The sequence below is a fragment of the Nelumbo nucifera genome, chromosome 1 (genome assembly GCF_055504915.1).
Source record: "Nelumbo nucifera cultivar China Antique chromosome 1, China Antique-T2T, whole genome shotgun sequence".
Taxonomy (NCBI): domain Eukaryota; kingdom Viridiplantae; phylum Streptophyta; class Magnoliopsida; order Proteales; family Nelumbonaceae; genus Nelumbo; species Nelumbo nucifera.
This window is the reverse complement of record NC_142649.1, coordinates 58,729,424-58,743,294: the sequence shown is the minus strand read 5'-3', so window position 1 is coordinate 58,743,294 and position 13,871 is coordinate 58,729,424. Positions and strand designations below refer to the sequence as shown.

General features: G+C 36.4%; 1 protein-coding gene across 2 annotated transcripts; it reads right to left on the bottom strand.

Annotated features, from left to right (window-relative positions):
- Positions 1-7,045: 7,045 nt before the first annotated feature.
- Positions 7,046-13,418, bottom strand: LOC104585850 (phosphatidylinositol/phosphatidylcholine transfer protein SFH1-like). Of its 2 annotated transcripts, XM_010242859.3 has the most exons (11): positions 13,053-13,418; positions 12,940-12,968; positions 11,815-11,898; positions 11,639-11,692; positions 11,036-11,113; positions 10,832-10,885; positions 10,223-10,282; positions 10,054-10,149; positions 8,375-8,476; positions 8,105-8,185; positions 7,046-7,688 (listed from the first exon to the last, which is right to left on the bottom strand). In XM_010242859.3, exons 1-11 carry the CDS (start codon positions 13,105-13,107, stop codon positions 7,368-7,370), a joined length of 1,014 nt encoding a protein of 337 aa, XP_010241161.1. In that variant the 5' UTR covers positions 13,108-13,418; the 3' UTR covers positions 7,046-7,367. The 2 variants fall into 2 exon arrangements, with proteins under 2 accessions (XP_010241161.1, XP_088752728.1); XM_088896602.1 differs by lacking the exon at positions 10,054-10,149.
- Positions 13,419-13,871: the final 453 nt, after the last annotated feature.

The following is a 13,871-nucleotide window of genomic DNA, read 5'->3' as shown; positions in this document are numbered from 1 at the left end:
TGCCTTCTAGTGCTCTGCACCGGGATTACTTGTAAACCGACTGAGTTTACTTACTGCAAATGCAATATCAGGTCTGATACAAAGCATAACATACATCAAACTTTCTACTGCATTAGCATACTTAAGTTGTGCAATTGCTCTACCAGTATTTTCTACTAGCTTTATACTAGAATCATATGGCGTGTTATATTCTTTGAACCCTAAATTCTTAAATTTCTCAATATAATGTGATTGGCTTAATGCATAGCCCATACTATGCTTTTTAACTTTTATTCCCAAGATGGTATCTACTTCTCCTAAATCTGTCATCTTGAAGACGGAGGATAAGTAGTTTTTAGTTTCATTTATGCCAACAATATTTGTACCCACAATAAGCATATCATCAACATAAAGACATACAATTACTCCATAATTTTCAGTGAATTTTGAGTAAATGGATCTATCAGCACTATTATGTTTAAAACCAAAAGCTAGAATGCAAGAATCAAATTTCTCAAGCCACTGTTTAGGTGCTTGTTTTAATCCATATAGTGATTTAACTAGTTTACAGTCTTTCTTCTCATTTCCAAGAAGAACAAATCCTTTTGGTTGTTCCATATAAACCTCTTCATTTAAATCACCATTTAATAAAGCAGTTTTAACATCCATTTGGTGAATAGATAAGTGATAAATTGATGATAATGCTATGAGTGTTTTAATAGAAGTTGTTCTAGCTACTGGTGCATAGGTATCAAAGTAATTAATCCCTTCCTTTTGACTAAATTCTTTAGCTACCAATCTAGCCTTAAAAGTTTGTACAGTTCCATCAGTGTTGTATTTTCTTCTAAATACCCATTTACATTTTATTGGTTTTGATTTTGGAGGCAGGTCTACTAGTACTCATGTGTTATTTGACATTATTGAATCCATTTCATCATTTATAACTTCCTTCCAAAATGCAGCATCTCTAGAGGTCATGACCTCACTGTAGGTTTTTGGATCATTTTCAATGTTTAGGACAATAGGTATCTTATTTAAAATCTTCTCTCTATTACCCTCAACCAAAAATACAATTGACTGAATAGAGATAAAATCTGAACCTAAGTGTTTCTCTGTTCTTTGTCTTTGACTTCTTCTAGGTCCTATTGTAGGTGTTACAGTTGTGTCATTTCTTCTTTTAGTCTCATTATTATCAACAGGTATTGAGATCTGAGTTTCTCTTTCAGGTTATCTGTCATTTTCTGTGGATTCATTTTCTATAGATTCATAACACAATTTATTTTTTAAGAATTCAACATCTCTAATTTCAATTATTATGTTGGACTCTAAGTCTAAAAGCCTATAGGTCTTTCTATGTTCTGCATATCCAACAAATATACTTCTCTTAGCTTTGAGTCCTAACTTGGTTCTTTTAGAATCTGGAACTCTATAATATGCTAAGCACCCCCCACACTTTTAGATATACTAAATTAGGCTTTCTTCCTATCCATAATTCATATGGGCATTTGTTATTAACTCTAAAACAATTATGTTATGTAAATGACAGGCTGTTAGGAGTGCTTCTCCCCACAGGTTTAAGGGTGCATTAGCTTTTAACAACATGCAGTTTATCATTTTTGTAAGTGTTCTATTTTTCCTTTCGGCCAGGCCATTCTGTTGAGGGGTATAGGGAGCAAAACACTGATGTATTATTCCAAATTCTTCACAGAAAGAATTAAACTCATTTTTAAAGTATTCAACAAGTGTGTTAATCTATCATGCCATAAAGAGAAAGAATCAACAATATAAGCAGAAACTTTTCCTTCATTAATAGTTAATTTGAACATACCATTACAACCATATCCCTTTCCAACAAACATCCCATTCTTGGATAGGATTAGTTTGTTGGATTCAAAGACAACTTTGAATCCCTCTTACAGACAAGATTTATTGAGACCAAGTTCTTTCTAATGTTAGGAACATGGAGAACATTCAAAAGAGTCAGTGTTTTTATGGATGTGAAGTTCAACTCTACGCTGCCTCTTCCAGCAACTTTGGCACATGTTTGGTTTCCCATCTGTACCTCCTGGCCATCAGTCATTTCTTCATATGTCTTGAACAAGGACTTGTCCTTGCAAACATGGACTGTGGCTCCTGAATCAAACCACCATCCAGAAGACGATTCTACCATCTTGACTTCAGTAATCATGGCCACTAGATTGTCTTCTACCATGTTTGCAGACTTGGTTTCGTCTTTCCAATGTTGGCAGACTCGGGCATAATGCCCCTTCTTTCCACAAACATAGCAAGATCCTTTCTTATTGTTGCTCTTCTTGAAGTTCCCATCCTTCTTCTTTACTTGTAATGCAGGGTTAGTCTTTTTCGATCCATTTTCCACAAAATTGACCTTAGAGTTCAGCATACTGGCCAGGGTCTTACCCCTACTATCTCTAATCCGAGACTCTTCTTCAATACAAAGGTGTTGCTGAATTTGCTCCAAGGTAAGTTCTTTAGCCTTGTGCAGAAGCTTCTTCCTGTAATCCTTCCAAGAGGGTGGAAGTTTGGCAATGATTACTCCCACTTGGAAAGATTCAGGAAGGATGATGTCAATGGATCGAATTTTGTTGACTATCACCTATAGTTCATGAACTTGCTCCAGTATGGGTTTATGGTCGTTCATGGTGAAGTCAAAGTATTCTGCAATAAGATACTTATTTGTACATGCTTCTTGCACTTTGTATTTTAATTCCATGGCCTCCCAGATTTCTTTTGGAGATGTAAGTTCCTTGTAGAAGTTGTAGAGCCGGTCTGATAAGGCATTCAGTATGTGTCATCGACATAGAAATGAGTCATCTTCTCATTTTGCTCTTTCCTTCTTTAGTTTTTCTGAGTCTTTGTCAGTGGGTTCAGAAAGTGATTGCAGATTCGAGTCCAACAGATAGTATAGTTTTAGTGTGGTTAGAAAGAATATCATCTTGTCTTGTCATCGGCTGGAGTTTGCTCCATCGAGCTGGTCTAGTCAAATAAGATCTTGGTTCATCATCTTGATTGAAGTCATGCTTGCTTCTACCTCCATTACAGAATAACGTTCTAAAATTGTTGGAAAATGGGGTCACTGTAACTTTAGAGGAGAAGATCTGAGGCGCGTCTGAAGACACTGTCTTTAGAACGTTATTTGCCCCCGCTCAGTTTCACTGAGTTTGCTGTTGGGTTACAGGCAAATCTATTCCCAGGATACAACAGAGCCTTGGGCGAGAATCTGCAACCAGCAAAGTTGAAGAATCTCCGGGGAAACCTTCTATGAGACTGTAGCAGATCGGACTGAGAGAGAGAGAGAGAGAGTGAATTTCGAAAATGTGTGTTTTTGAAGTCTGATTCATGCTCCTTAAATAGTTTATGAAGAGGTATGAAGAAAAGGTAGGTGCTGGTTTAGAGAAGGCACCTTGAACAGTCACAATTTCAAACATTGCGACTGTTTAAAAAGTAGTTAACAGTTAATGACTGTTGACTTTGAATTGTGCCTCTTGATCACACCCGATCGCATCATGACCGTTGATCTCATCAACGGTGATCAACGGTCAACATCACATCAACGGTGATCAACGGTCATCAACGTTGCGCCGCACACATGCGCGCACGGTATCAAACCCCCATACTCTTCTCTACTATTTCTAAGGAGTGTAAATCAGCTCCTATTAAAATACTGAAAACAAAGCTTATAATTTTCCAATGTGGAACAAGTTCAAAACTGGGTTTTGTAAGAGAAAAGCTAATTTTTCAATCAAATGTGTAGGTGCAATTTCTCATATAATTGACCAATCAAACCCTTTGGATTTAATCTCTTATGAGATTAAAATCCAACAGTATAGCCCACAAATAATGGAATATCTGTAGGGCTCAGTTGAAAGGATGTCTCATCATTGAACAAATAATGGGATACCAAACTCACCAGGTGTGTTACCAATTGAGACACTCGAAAATAATGTTTTACTACCATTGAATTTTAGTTTAATCCTGCATGTAAACTATGCCTGTTAATATTTAGAATTACGTCACTTTGTAATGGAATGTCTGAAAATGACCTTTAGGCCGTGTTTGGTTGTGGTAGATGAGAGTGTGAATGCATGAGAGTGGAAATAGGCTGAGTGTAAATTGTAATTTACTTTTATTTTAGATTTGACCTTGTCTTATTTGTTTGTGAAAACTGAAAAGTAATATGGGAAGTAAAATGCTGTGGCCCCACCTACACCAAGGTTGGGGGGGGGGGTTATGGGTTTTGGGGATGGATTACCCCTGTTTTGTAGTCCCATGGAGTAATAGAGTTAAAGATGACTATTTGTTTGGGAGTGAGTTAGGAAGCTAGATGATATGGTTTTCACTTTATATGAGAGAATTGAAGTAGGAGGAGGTGATGAAAATTTTTTTATCATATTTTGAGAAATAAAATTTACATTGCTAGTGAGTGTAAATCAAACAAAATAATACAAATTTTATATCAGGTAAAAGTGTGAATCATAGTTGCAAATAAATAGATGCAAAACTGAACCGTGTCTAAAATTTGTATCTGATTTAGATTTGCACCGCAGCCAAATATAACCTAGGCCCAGTTTGGAAAGAATACAAATGCAAATATGCACAGTGTAAATGCATACTAAATATAAGGTTTTGCACTCTACATATTTACATTATTTGTACTCCTTCCAAACTCAGCCAGGGTGAAATGAAATTTATAAAAAGATAACCAGAAAAAAGGCCATAAGGCACTAAGGCTTCAACTAGATGGCAACATGGAGAAAAGCATAGAAGATACCATACAAACCAACAAGGCAGATCCTTCTGGAAGTTGAACACTTGAACTCAAGTTGAGATCAAGGTTGTTGCCAGGATAGCTAGAACTCTTGTTACATGAAACAATGTGTTCCCGATACCAGTTAGGGCAAAAAAAAAAAAAAAGAAAAGCGTTGTTTCCATTGCAAGAAACATCTAAAATGGTGTAGTTGGAGCTCTTGTTGCCAAAATCATTGGGTTTCGGGCATGGTTTTAAAAAACGACCTGGAAATAGAACCATTCTGGTCATCGGTTTTTGGGTCAACGGTTCAAACGTCTGATTCGAACGGACGACTTATTCTAACAAAAAATAAAAAAAATAGTAAAAAAATGTTAAATGGGTCGACCATCCAAATCAACGGGTTGTTAACTGATTCAACGGTTTTTTACTAGGGATCAGGTTTGAGGTAAAATGAAACCGGTTGCATGGACGGATTCCGGGCCAAATGGTCCGACCGTCCAAGTCAACGACGGTTCTAAAACCATGGTTCCGAGTGCAGCTAGGCATCACATAGGCAAAAAGAAAAAAAAAAAAAAAAGTTGTTGGCATCCGATATTTGAAATAACTTGAAAATGCTCAACCAAAGAAGAAAAAATGAGGAAAAGAGTAAAACGCATGCACCATGCTAACATGAAAGAGTAAATCATTCTCTAGATGCTTAGAGATTGTATTTGAGTCAACCTTAATTCAGCCAGAGGTTGTGTTTTGTCGGGCATGTGCCGTATTTACTCTGTACCTTTTAAAATTTGAAAAACGATTCCTTCACGCTTTTGCTGGTGAAAAAAAGCTCTCAAGTCTCAACTCTACATAAGCAGTGACGTATTACCCTTTCTCCTCAAGTCTGACTTGAATAGCCCCTTCTCAGATTTAATGTCCAAGTTCTGACTTCTGAGGCCGAATCTATGATGTCGAAAAGATATGGTATCAGAAGAGCTTTGACCAATTAAAAATCATATGAATTTTGATAAAAACAATACCATCTGATTGGTTAATATATTTATCATACGGGTTGATTGATCACAAGTTTTTCAGATATGATGTATTCGTAGTATCATAGTCAAACTCATAATGTAAATAGAGTAATTTTACACGGTAGTTTCCTAATTCAAGCCCGAAGGCGCTCTTCTATGGCGTCGAAGATCGTCTCAGCCGTGATGGCTCGAGGAGGAGGTGGGCGAGGGTGTCGAAGGCACTCAATCAGCCGACTAACGAAGTTGAAGACTGGCCGGAACCGTAAGATGATTAACCCAATCTGTCCGATCACTCCCCCGGTGAATCCAACTATGGCTAAGGGCTCCATTCTCCAATGTCTATGGTTGCTTCTTAAAAAAAAAATCTAAAATGTAAAAGAAGTAGAAACAAACAAACGAACAGAGATGAAAAAAACAAGAGTTATGCCATAAAAGGGGATAATAGGGGTATTATTTATATAGGGCTTGTGAATGGAGCCGTTTCTTAAGGCACAGTTCCCTAACATATGTAACAGTTTCTGTTTTACGATGGATAATAATAGCTACAATTAGAAACGACTGTTAGCCAATTGATTAAGATTAATTAAGCTCTCTCTCTTATCCACCCCCACAAGAGTGTCCTTAGAAGAATGACAGGAAGTGTTTGATTTTTTATTTTTATTTTTGGAATGATGGGCTGGACTCTGGAGAGAAGTAATGATCATATTCCAACCTGAAAAAAAATAAATAAATAAAACATGCTTTTTCACATTTCTCAGCGTTTTGTTTCAGTAGCTTTCATCATTTTCTCACGATGCAAGATGCAACCCTAATGGGCTTCAAAGGTTGGAAAAGGAAAAAAAAGTATAAAATAACTCCATTGGTCCAAAATATTGATGGCCCAAATTAGTTTATGCCCATTAAATACAAAACAGTAAATTTATTAAAGTACATTATTGCAGTTGACCCAGCAAGAACCCGAGTTAAATCAAACCTGTCCGAATCCAATATTTACTTGAAGCCATTTCCACTTGTTTAGTGTCAGTCTGTCAGAACATTCTAAAATATTAATTATTAATTAAATAAAAAAATATCATAAATAGGAGCCCCATACCCACATGGGGGCCCAGCCCAATATACTCAATAGATCCAAAACCCAAATTCTCTCTCCCTCTCTCTTTCTCCTCAGTCCTACCATTTCTCCAAATTTTAGTCTCTTTGTAACCTCTGACGTAGCCCCCCATGGTCATTTTCCTCTGGGTTTCCAAGATAGACCACGACTGCCAAATCCACCGGCTTACACCAAGTATGTTCAAAACAAATTAGGCATAGGATCTCATATTATATTAACTTAATAGTAAAAGCTTACACTTTCATTTCTCCATTTCAGGCCAATATTAGCTTCAAACTGGCCCAGCCTAACGGTGATAAGTGGAGTGAAGAGTGAAAACAAAATTAGCCTTTCCTACAACACGTGCATCAAGATGATGCAAGCCACTAACATTACATTCCAATAGATACATTGACAATGACAGGAATAATGAAACCCTAAAATAGCTGTAGATCTCACCATGTGATTGGGCATCAACTGTTGAGGTTCTTTACCTAACAGTAAGAGACTATCTCTGATCTTAGTTTCCATGCATATTCATGCCGCTTAGTGAACGAGAAAGACCATTCCGATCTTCTAGTTTGTGAAGTTCACTTTCTATTGTTAGAGCAATCTTGGTTCCTTCTGGATCTGGCTCTGGCAGATCAACATGGAAAGACCCTTGCTTGATTATTGGTGCAACTGGTTTCATGTTCATTGATTGCTGCTTAATGTAGTTGAATAGCTCTTGATGAAATGCATGGTCTAGGGAGAAGCAATCATCTGCTCCATTGGCAGAATGTCGAGATGAACCAGAGCCTTCTCTTTTGCAGAAATGTGGGAGAGATGCATAATCCATTATCTGCATACAGGTTGCAGGCCAACAATGTTAAAGCTACAGTCATTCAACATAAAATTGCTTAAGTTTGTTGTGAAAGAAATGGCAGGACCAAGCCCATGTAATGGAAATACCAAAATTTAGGTTACCAACAGCATATCAAGCAACTCCATGCTTGACCTTCTTCGGGTTACACATCTTTTCACTTAAGTATGCTATGAACTCTTGCTATCGAAATTAAATGGGAGGTCAGTAGGGAAAAAGAAAAAAAAGGCAAGTGTAGCCTCACCAAAGTGTGGAACCTAACTTCTTTTAAGATTCCAAACTATCTGAATATCAACTTCCCTACTTACATTGAACTATTACAAAGAAGGTACATTTCAAAGTATTCAAGTAGTCTATATCCAAGTAAAATAATTCATGGAGGAAAAATATACTACCTTTAACAACTCATCTCTTCCACAACCTTGCAGCACCTGAACTTTCCGTCTTGTCCTCTCTTGTAAAAGAGGCTTCACAACCTGCCAACATTTCATCAAGATGTTGTTGGCACACTAAAAACTGTTGACGATAGAAAGGAACAAAACTTGCTTATAGTGAAATAATGATAACTATGCTGATGGAAAGTAATTTAAAGTTTTAAACTGGATGTGCATAGGGTAACCTATAAAGGTAAAAGAATTAAATCCCAAGAAGGGGACAATAGCTACCTTCCAACATGATGAAAATATATAAGGAGCATTTACAATGTAATATGTTTCTGTCTTCTCTGGATAGTTCAAATCATCAATTGTAGATATGGTAGTCAACAGCTGCATCAACAGATGAAACAATAATAAAACTAAAATGAGAAGATTCATTCATATAGAATGTTCCATAGAGAGAACAGAACCTTATAATCATTTATCTTTACAAGACAAATTAGGACTTTTCAGATAACCGGATAAGCACAGGAGACCAGTCCAGACATTTGCTAAGATTTTGGGTATGTTAAGAACAAGAAACAAGAATTTTATATCAGAATATGAATACTTGCAATGTAATGTGATGTTAAGTCCTCTCACAATTACCCACATAATTTGGCTATTCTTGTTTGTTCAAATCTTATGCAGGGTGCATGTGTGGTCCAAAGATCTTGCCACAAAGAGCCTGCAGTTATGTGGGTTTGATCCTGCACATCCATATTGGGAGGGATGCTGAGTGACACATCTCAGATACTGGGCCATTGGCTATTTTACTGCCAAGTATAGGACAATTGAACTGAAGTTCCCACTGTTGCACAAGTTATCCATATTCAAGGAGCTAAGGGGAATATATATCTCACTCCTGTTGGTAATTGATCTTTTTCTGGTGTTTTTTGCATGTGTGTGTGTGTTCAGATATTTCATACATAGGTGAACCATTTTTAATAGTTTACAACAAGATGCAACATTACCATATCTAAAACTCATCAATGTTTATCAAGCCTAAACTGTTAGTGCCAACACACTCCTTTTTATGTTATTGGTATTATCAATATCTTGGTTTAATTATTCATGAGAGAGAGAGAGAGACTGGAAGAAATGCAAGCAATAGAATTAAAGTTGGGCAAATAAAGTCCAGCGTGCTTCAGGAGTTTTATTCAATCAACACAGCTGGCTATGCCTTTCTAACAGAACACTAGAACGTAATTCTGGAGACACTGAGATGGATGAGAGGAGAAATGAAAAGATATAAGATAAAAAATGACAACATTTTGAGGAGACTCAGCAGTACAGCCACTTGTTGACAAGGTAAGTGAATAGAAGTGGTTGTCCCTACCAAACAAATAGGGTCCTGGGTTGAGATTCTCAGATCTTTTATCTGATTAACTTAGAACATAATTGGAGAACAAAATTCATTCTATCAATCGCATTTAGCTATATCTATCAAAATGCCACATTTAGCTGGGTTGTGGCAGATAATGATGATGGTTGCAATGGTGATGATGATAGCATTAATTCTGGAGTTTTAACAGCTTATTTCTTACCTTGAGAGTATTTTGTTAATGTTGGTAAAAGAATATAATGTAACAACAGATTTAGGTGGCATTTTCTTGCCTTAATGGATCTCTAAAGTCTGGCAAAATGACTTTCTGATGTCCTAGTTTGTTTGGTGCAACCTCTGAGAAATATCACTTAATTGTAAAATGGCCTAGTTTGTTCTGTTTTTTTTTTTTTTTTCCTTTTCTGGGTGATTGGTTGGAAAGGAACTCTGTGCGTGCAAAGCCCAGATGGAAAAAGGGGAAAGGAGTGAAGGGAAAAGGAAATAAAGAAAGAAAGAAGGAAAAAAAATTACATATCAATCACAAGAGCTAAATTAAGAATCATTTTTAACACATTTTTATGTAAGATATTAATACAGGAAATACCTTTATTTGGCTCAAAGCTGAGAACTTTAGACCAGTCATGTCCAAAACTTTTACACAGGTGCTAATATGTCGCCCATATGCTTTTGTTGCATAAGGCTACAAAAGAAAGTAGTAAGACAGGAGAAACAGGAACTAAACAAGCATGTGAATTTTCAGATATTGTACTTACCAAAAGTACACGATCTCGATATTCATTGATTTGAATGTGTGACTGCACATAGTAGTGGACCTAAATAAAAGGAAAGTTTACAAGTAAATATTACACAGTGGAAATTTACTGGTAAGTCAAAGACGAAAATTACATACTTCCTTCAAAGATATGCCAATAATGCACCATTCTATGTTGGAGAGTATATAATTTAAACGGCAAGTAATTATAATTGTACCTTTAAACATAAAGGGAAGCCCAGCTCATGCGGCTCCCGCCAATGCGGGGTCTGTTGTTTCATAAATTTAGGATAAAAATCTTTTAAGTACAGCCAACTCCAAAAGTTGGCACAAACAATGAGTTGAGCTCAGGTTTGGGATTGGGCATGGGCCCATTCAAAATTTAACAAATAATCAATCTAATACAACCCAAGTCACATCCTACTCAATGTGACACACCTTAGATTTTCAGCTTCTTTACATTTCTAAATTACTGGTATCTGGTATATCCAGACACCAACTTTTAAAGCCTCCATTCAAATTGTATTCCACACCATGCTTTACTGCTAACAAATCCTTTTTGAGAATCATTAAGCGTTTTGGGCAGAACTTTACTAGTATGGTTACTTACAGATGCTTTATCAAATGTGCTTAGACCTACTCCAATGGCAAAGACAGGAAGGCCCTGTCAGACAAAGAAAGGAGAACATGCAATTAGAATGTCAAATCTTTGCTCGCATGGTTGATTTTGTCTACAACTGCAAGAGAACCTAATGTCACAGAAAAACAAATGCACAGATTGAATACAGGGTGAAAATGGAAATTGTATGCAGACCTCTTTTGAGTAACCTGACAACCCTATAAGTTGTGAATCACGAACTGCTCTGTATAAGTTAATAGGAATTATGGGTTTCTGCATCAAGAAAGAACAAGTAAATTAGTAAAACTACCATATTGACCTTGTTTTTACTTTTCTTGGTTTGTTTTAAAAACTACACTGAAGTTCCTAAGAAACCTATCAATAAAAAAAAAAAAAAAAAAAAACACAATTAAGTTTAGTCAATCAACGGAAAATGCCAATTAGGGGCCACTGCTTGGTGTGATGGTAAAATTACAGGCTGACAAGTGTAAGGTTCAAGACTGATAGCTGCTACTTCATTCTAAAAAGGTGGAGGTTAGGTCTGTATTCATTCCATCCCTTCCAAGACCTCATATGGTGCAGACCAGCATTGAATAATTGCCTTTTTTAACATAAATGCCATACATGATTTGGCTGACGTAAGACATGCAAAAGAAAAGATGCCCAAATATCAGTTTGGACTTCAACTCATACCAAAGCCTGAAAAGAAAGTATTAGACCCTTTTTTATCTTTTCTTGTTCTTCCCAGACTGGTAACTACAGAATGGATTGTATATCACATTTAATACAAACACTCACCGTTAATATATTGTCAATCTCATTTTGTATTCTCCAATTTAAACAGTCCACCAACTGGAACAAGACAAAGATATTTCATCACAAATAAAGAAAGAGAGAATTGGATTTTTTAGACATAGAAGTATAAATGATTTAGCAGAATATTTTAGATTTTAATCAATATAACTGTATCCAACCATTTTATGCGCCTTGGTGACGTTCCACTCTCTTGCCTTTAGAAACCGCACTAAAGTTTCAGCTGGGTATCCTTGATGCATGTTCTGGGCATCATGAAACAAACCTTGATCAGATTATAGAAAATCCAAATTTCAAATATCAATATAATTTTCCAATTGAACAAAAGAATGCATGTAACATGCAAGAGAAAAATAAATAAAAAGCACATTCTTTTTCCGGATCTAATTGATTTTAGCCAAACCCCATAAAACGGGAATTGATAGAAAAGAAAATTCAAAACTTGAATACAACATTTACATTACTGGGCCTGCTTTTCAAGCGAAAAAGAAAGAAAAATTGGGCCTGCTTCCTGCTGCATAAGACAGCTCTCAACTTACTTTTACAGAAAGAAGAAAGATGAGGTCTATATCTATTGTACTGGATATGAGAACCGAAAACCTATTGTCTGGCTACCATGTAACCCCAGCTAATTTCAACTAAGAGAATAGAAAGAAAAAAGAAATTATAGAAATGGTCGTATAACCGACCCAAATAGTTGGGATTAAAGCGAAGTTGAGTTAGCCTGTGGGTCAGCTGAGACAAAATAGTGGCGTTTTGTGCATTCAGTGATGATGCTCACTGAAAACGAAGACGACATAAGGCTTCCCAATTTTTAAAACAAAATCAGATAAACTCTCACAGCAAGAAAAGTAATTAGGCAAATTCCATGTAGCTATTAAGACTCTCAGAGTTCAGAGATAACACTAAATTACATAGATCAAACAACCTTAATGGAACAAACAATTAGTGTACCGACTGAACTGCAACCCGAGTTTCAAAATGAAACCATAATAAAAAAAAAAAAAAGATACGATGAAGGAAAAGAAAAATTATAAAAAAAATGTCCATTATAACAAAAACTGTACACAGCAGCACTGGAACAAAATCTCGGTCCAAGAGCAAAACTGAGTAATTTTTAAAACAGAACAATTATTAACAAGATCAACTTCATAAAGCTCAAGCTGCACAACAGTATAGACAGATCTCAGTGAAGAGCCCTGTATGGGCACGAATATATGCATATACACACGGAATTCTTACAGAAGAAATAGGGAACATAGATCAAGAAGCTCAAGAATGCGTACCTGAAATGTTTTCTTCAATGGCTCGTCCACTGCAACAACAGACAAAAAAAAAAGAGTCAGGGATCGTCAATGCAAGATCAGCAACACAGAAAATGGGGATCGAAGGAGCTAACCATCGTCCATCAGAGCTTGGAATTGCTTGATCGCATCTTGAGAGGCGGTACCCATTTTCTATTTTTCGCCAAAATTGCTGTTTAATATAGTTATTCGAGGATCCTTTTTTCTGAAATATTAGTTTTTCTCTGTCTCCCCTGTTTTCGAACGATGGAGAAGAAGACCATTAAAGAGAGAAAGAAAAAGATGACACAGAAGCTGACCCCAACCAAAAGAAAAAGAAAACAGGGGAGCGTCAATAAATGCGGGTCTCCTCAGAGTCCTCCCCTCCCTCTCCCTGCAATTCAATTCCCACCTTCGCTTCGCTTCGCTTTAATTCAGAAAAAAAAGAAAAAAAGCAGAAAGGCAGAAACACAAATTTCCATAAATCTAAAAAAAAAAAGAAAAAAATTATAGATTCCAATCGGATGAAACAAGTATAGCAATTTGAGTGTGGGACCCGTTTGGGGACACTTGTCACAGATTGAATGGAAGTGCATGAAAAAGTATAGAAAAAAGTGTAGAAGATCGGAGCAGTGTATATATACACTGTTGTCAGGGATCAGAGGAAGCAAAGAACCAAATGAGGTACAGTGCCGATAAGTATGTGTAGAACCGTAGATGAAAAACGTCTCATCATTAGAAAGTTACGCGTTGGGGCTGATTGGTAATTTTATAAATAAAAAATGTACATTTTTTTCAAAAAAATTAAATAAAATAGTAATTGACATGCATACTGATAATTGGTAGGTGTAGAACAGCCGTGAGCCCACGAGAACCCCGGATTCAGAGGGTGAGTTATGACATCCACCCATGTCAAGATGATCTCGACCATCCAA

Excerpts from the sequence above, each read along its gene's own strand:
- LOC104585850 (XM_010242859.3), bottom strand. The coding sequence starts at position 13,107 with ATGGGTACCGCCTCTCAAGATGCGATCAAGCAATTCCAAGCTCTGATG. Across the intron at positions 11,693-11,814 it reads TCACCAAGGCGCATAAAATG|TTGGTGGACTGTTTAAATTG; the intron begins GTTGGATACAGT and ends GTCTTGTTCCAG. Across the intron at positions 10,150-10,222 it reads ATCGAGATCGTGTACTTTTG|CCTTATGCAACAAAAGCATA; the intron begins GTAAGTACAATA and ends TTTCTTTTGTAG.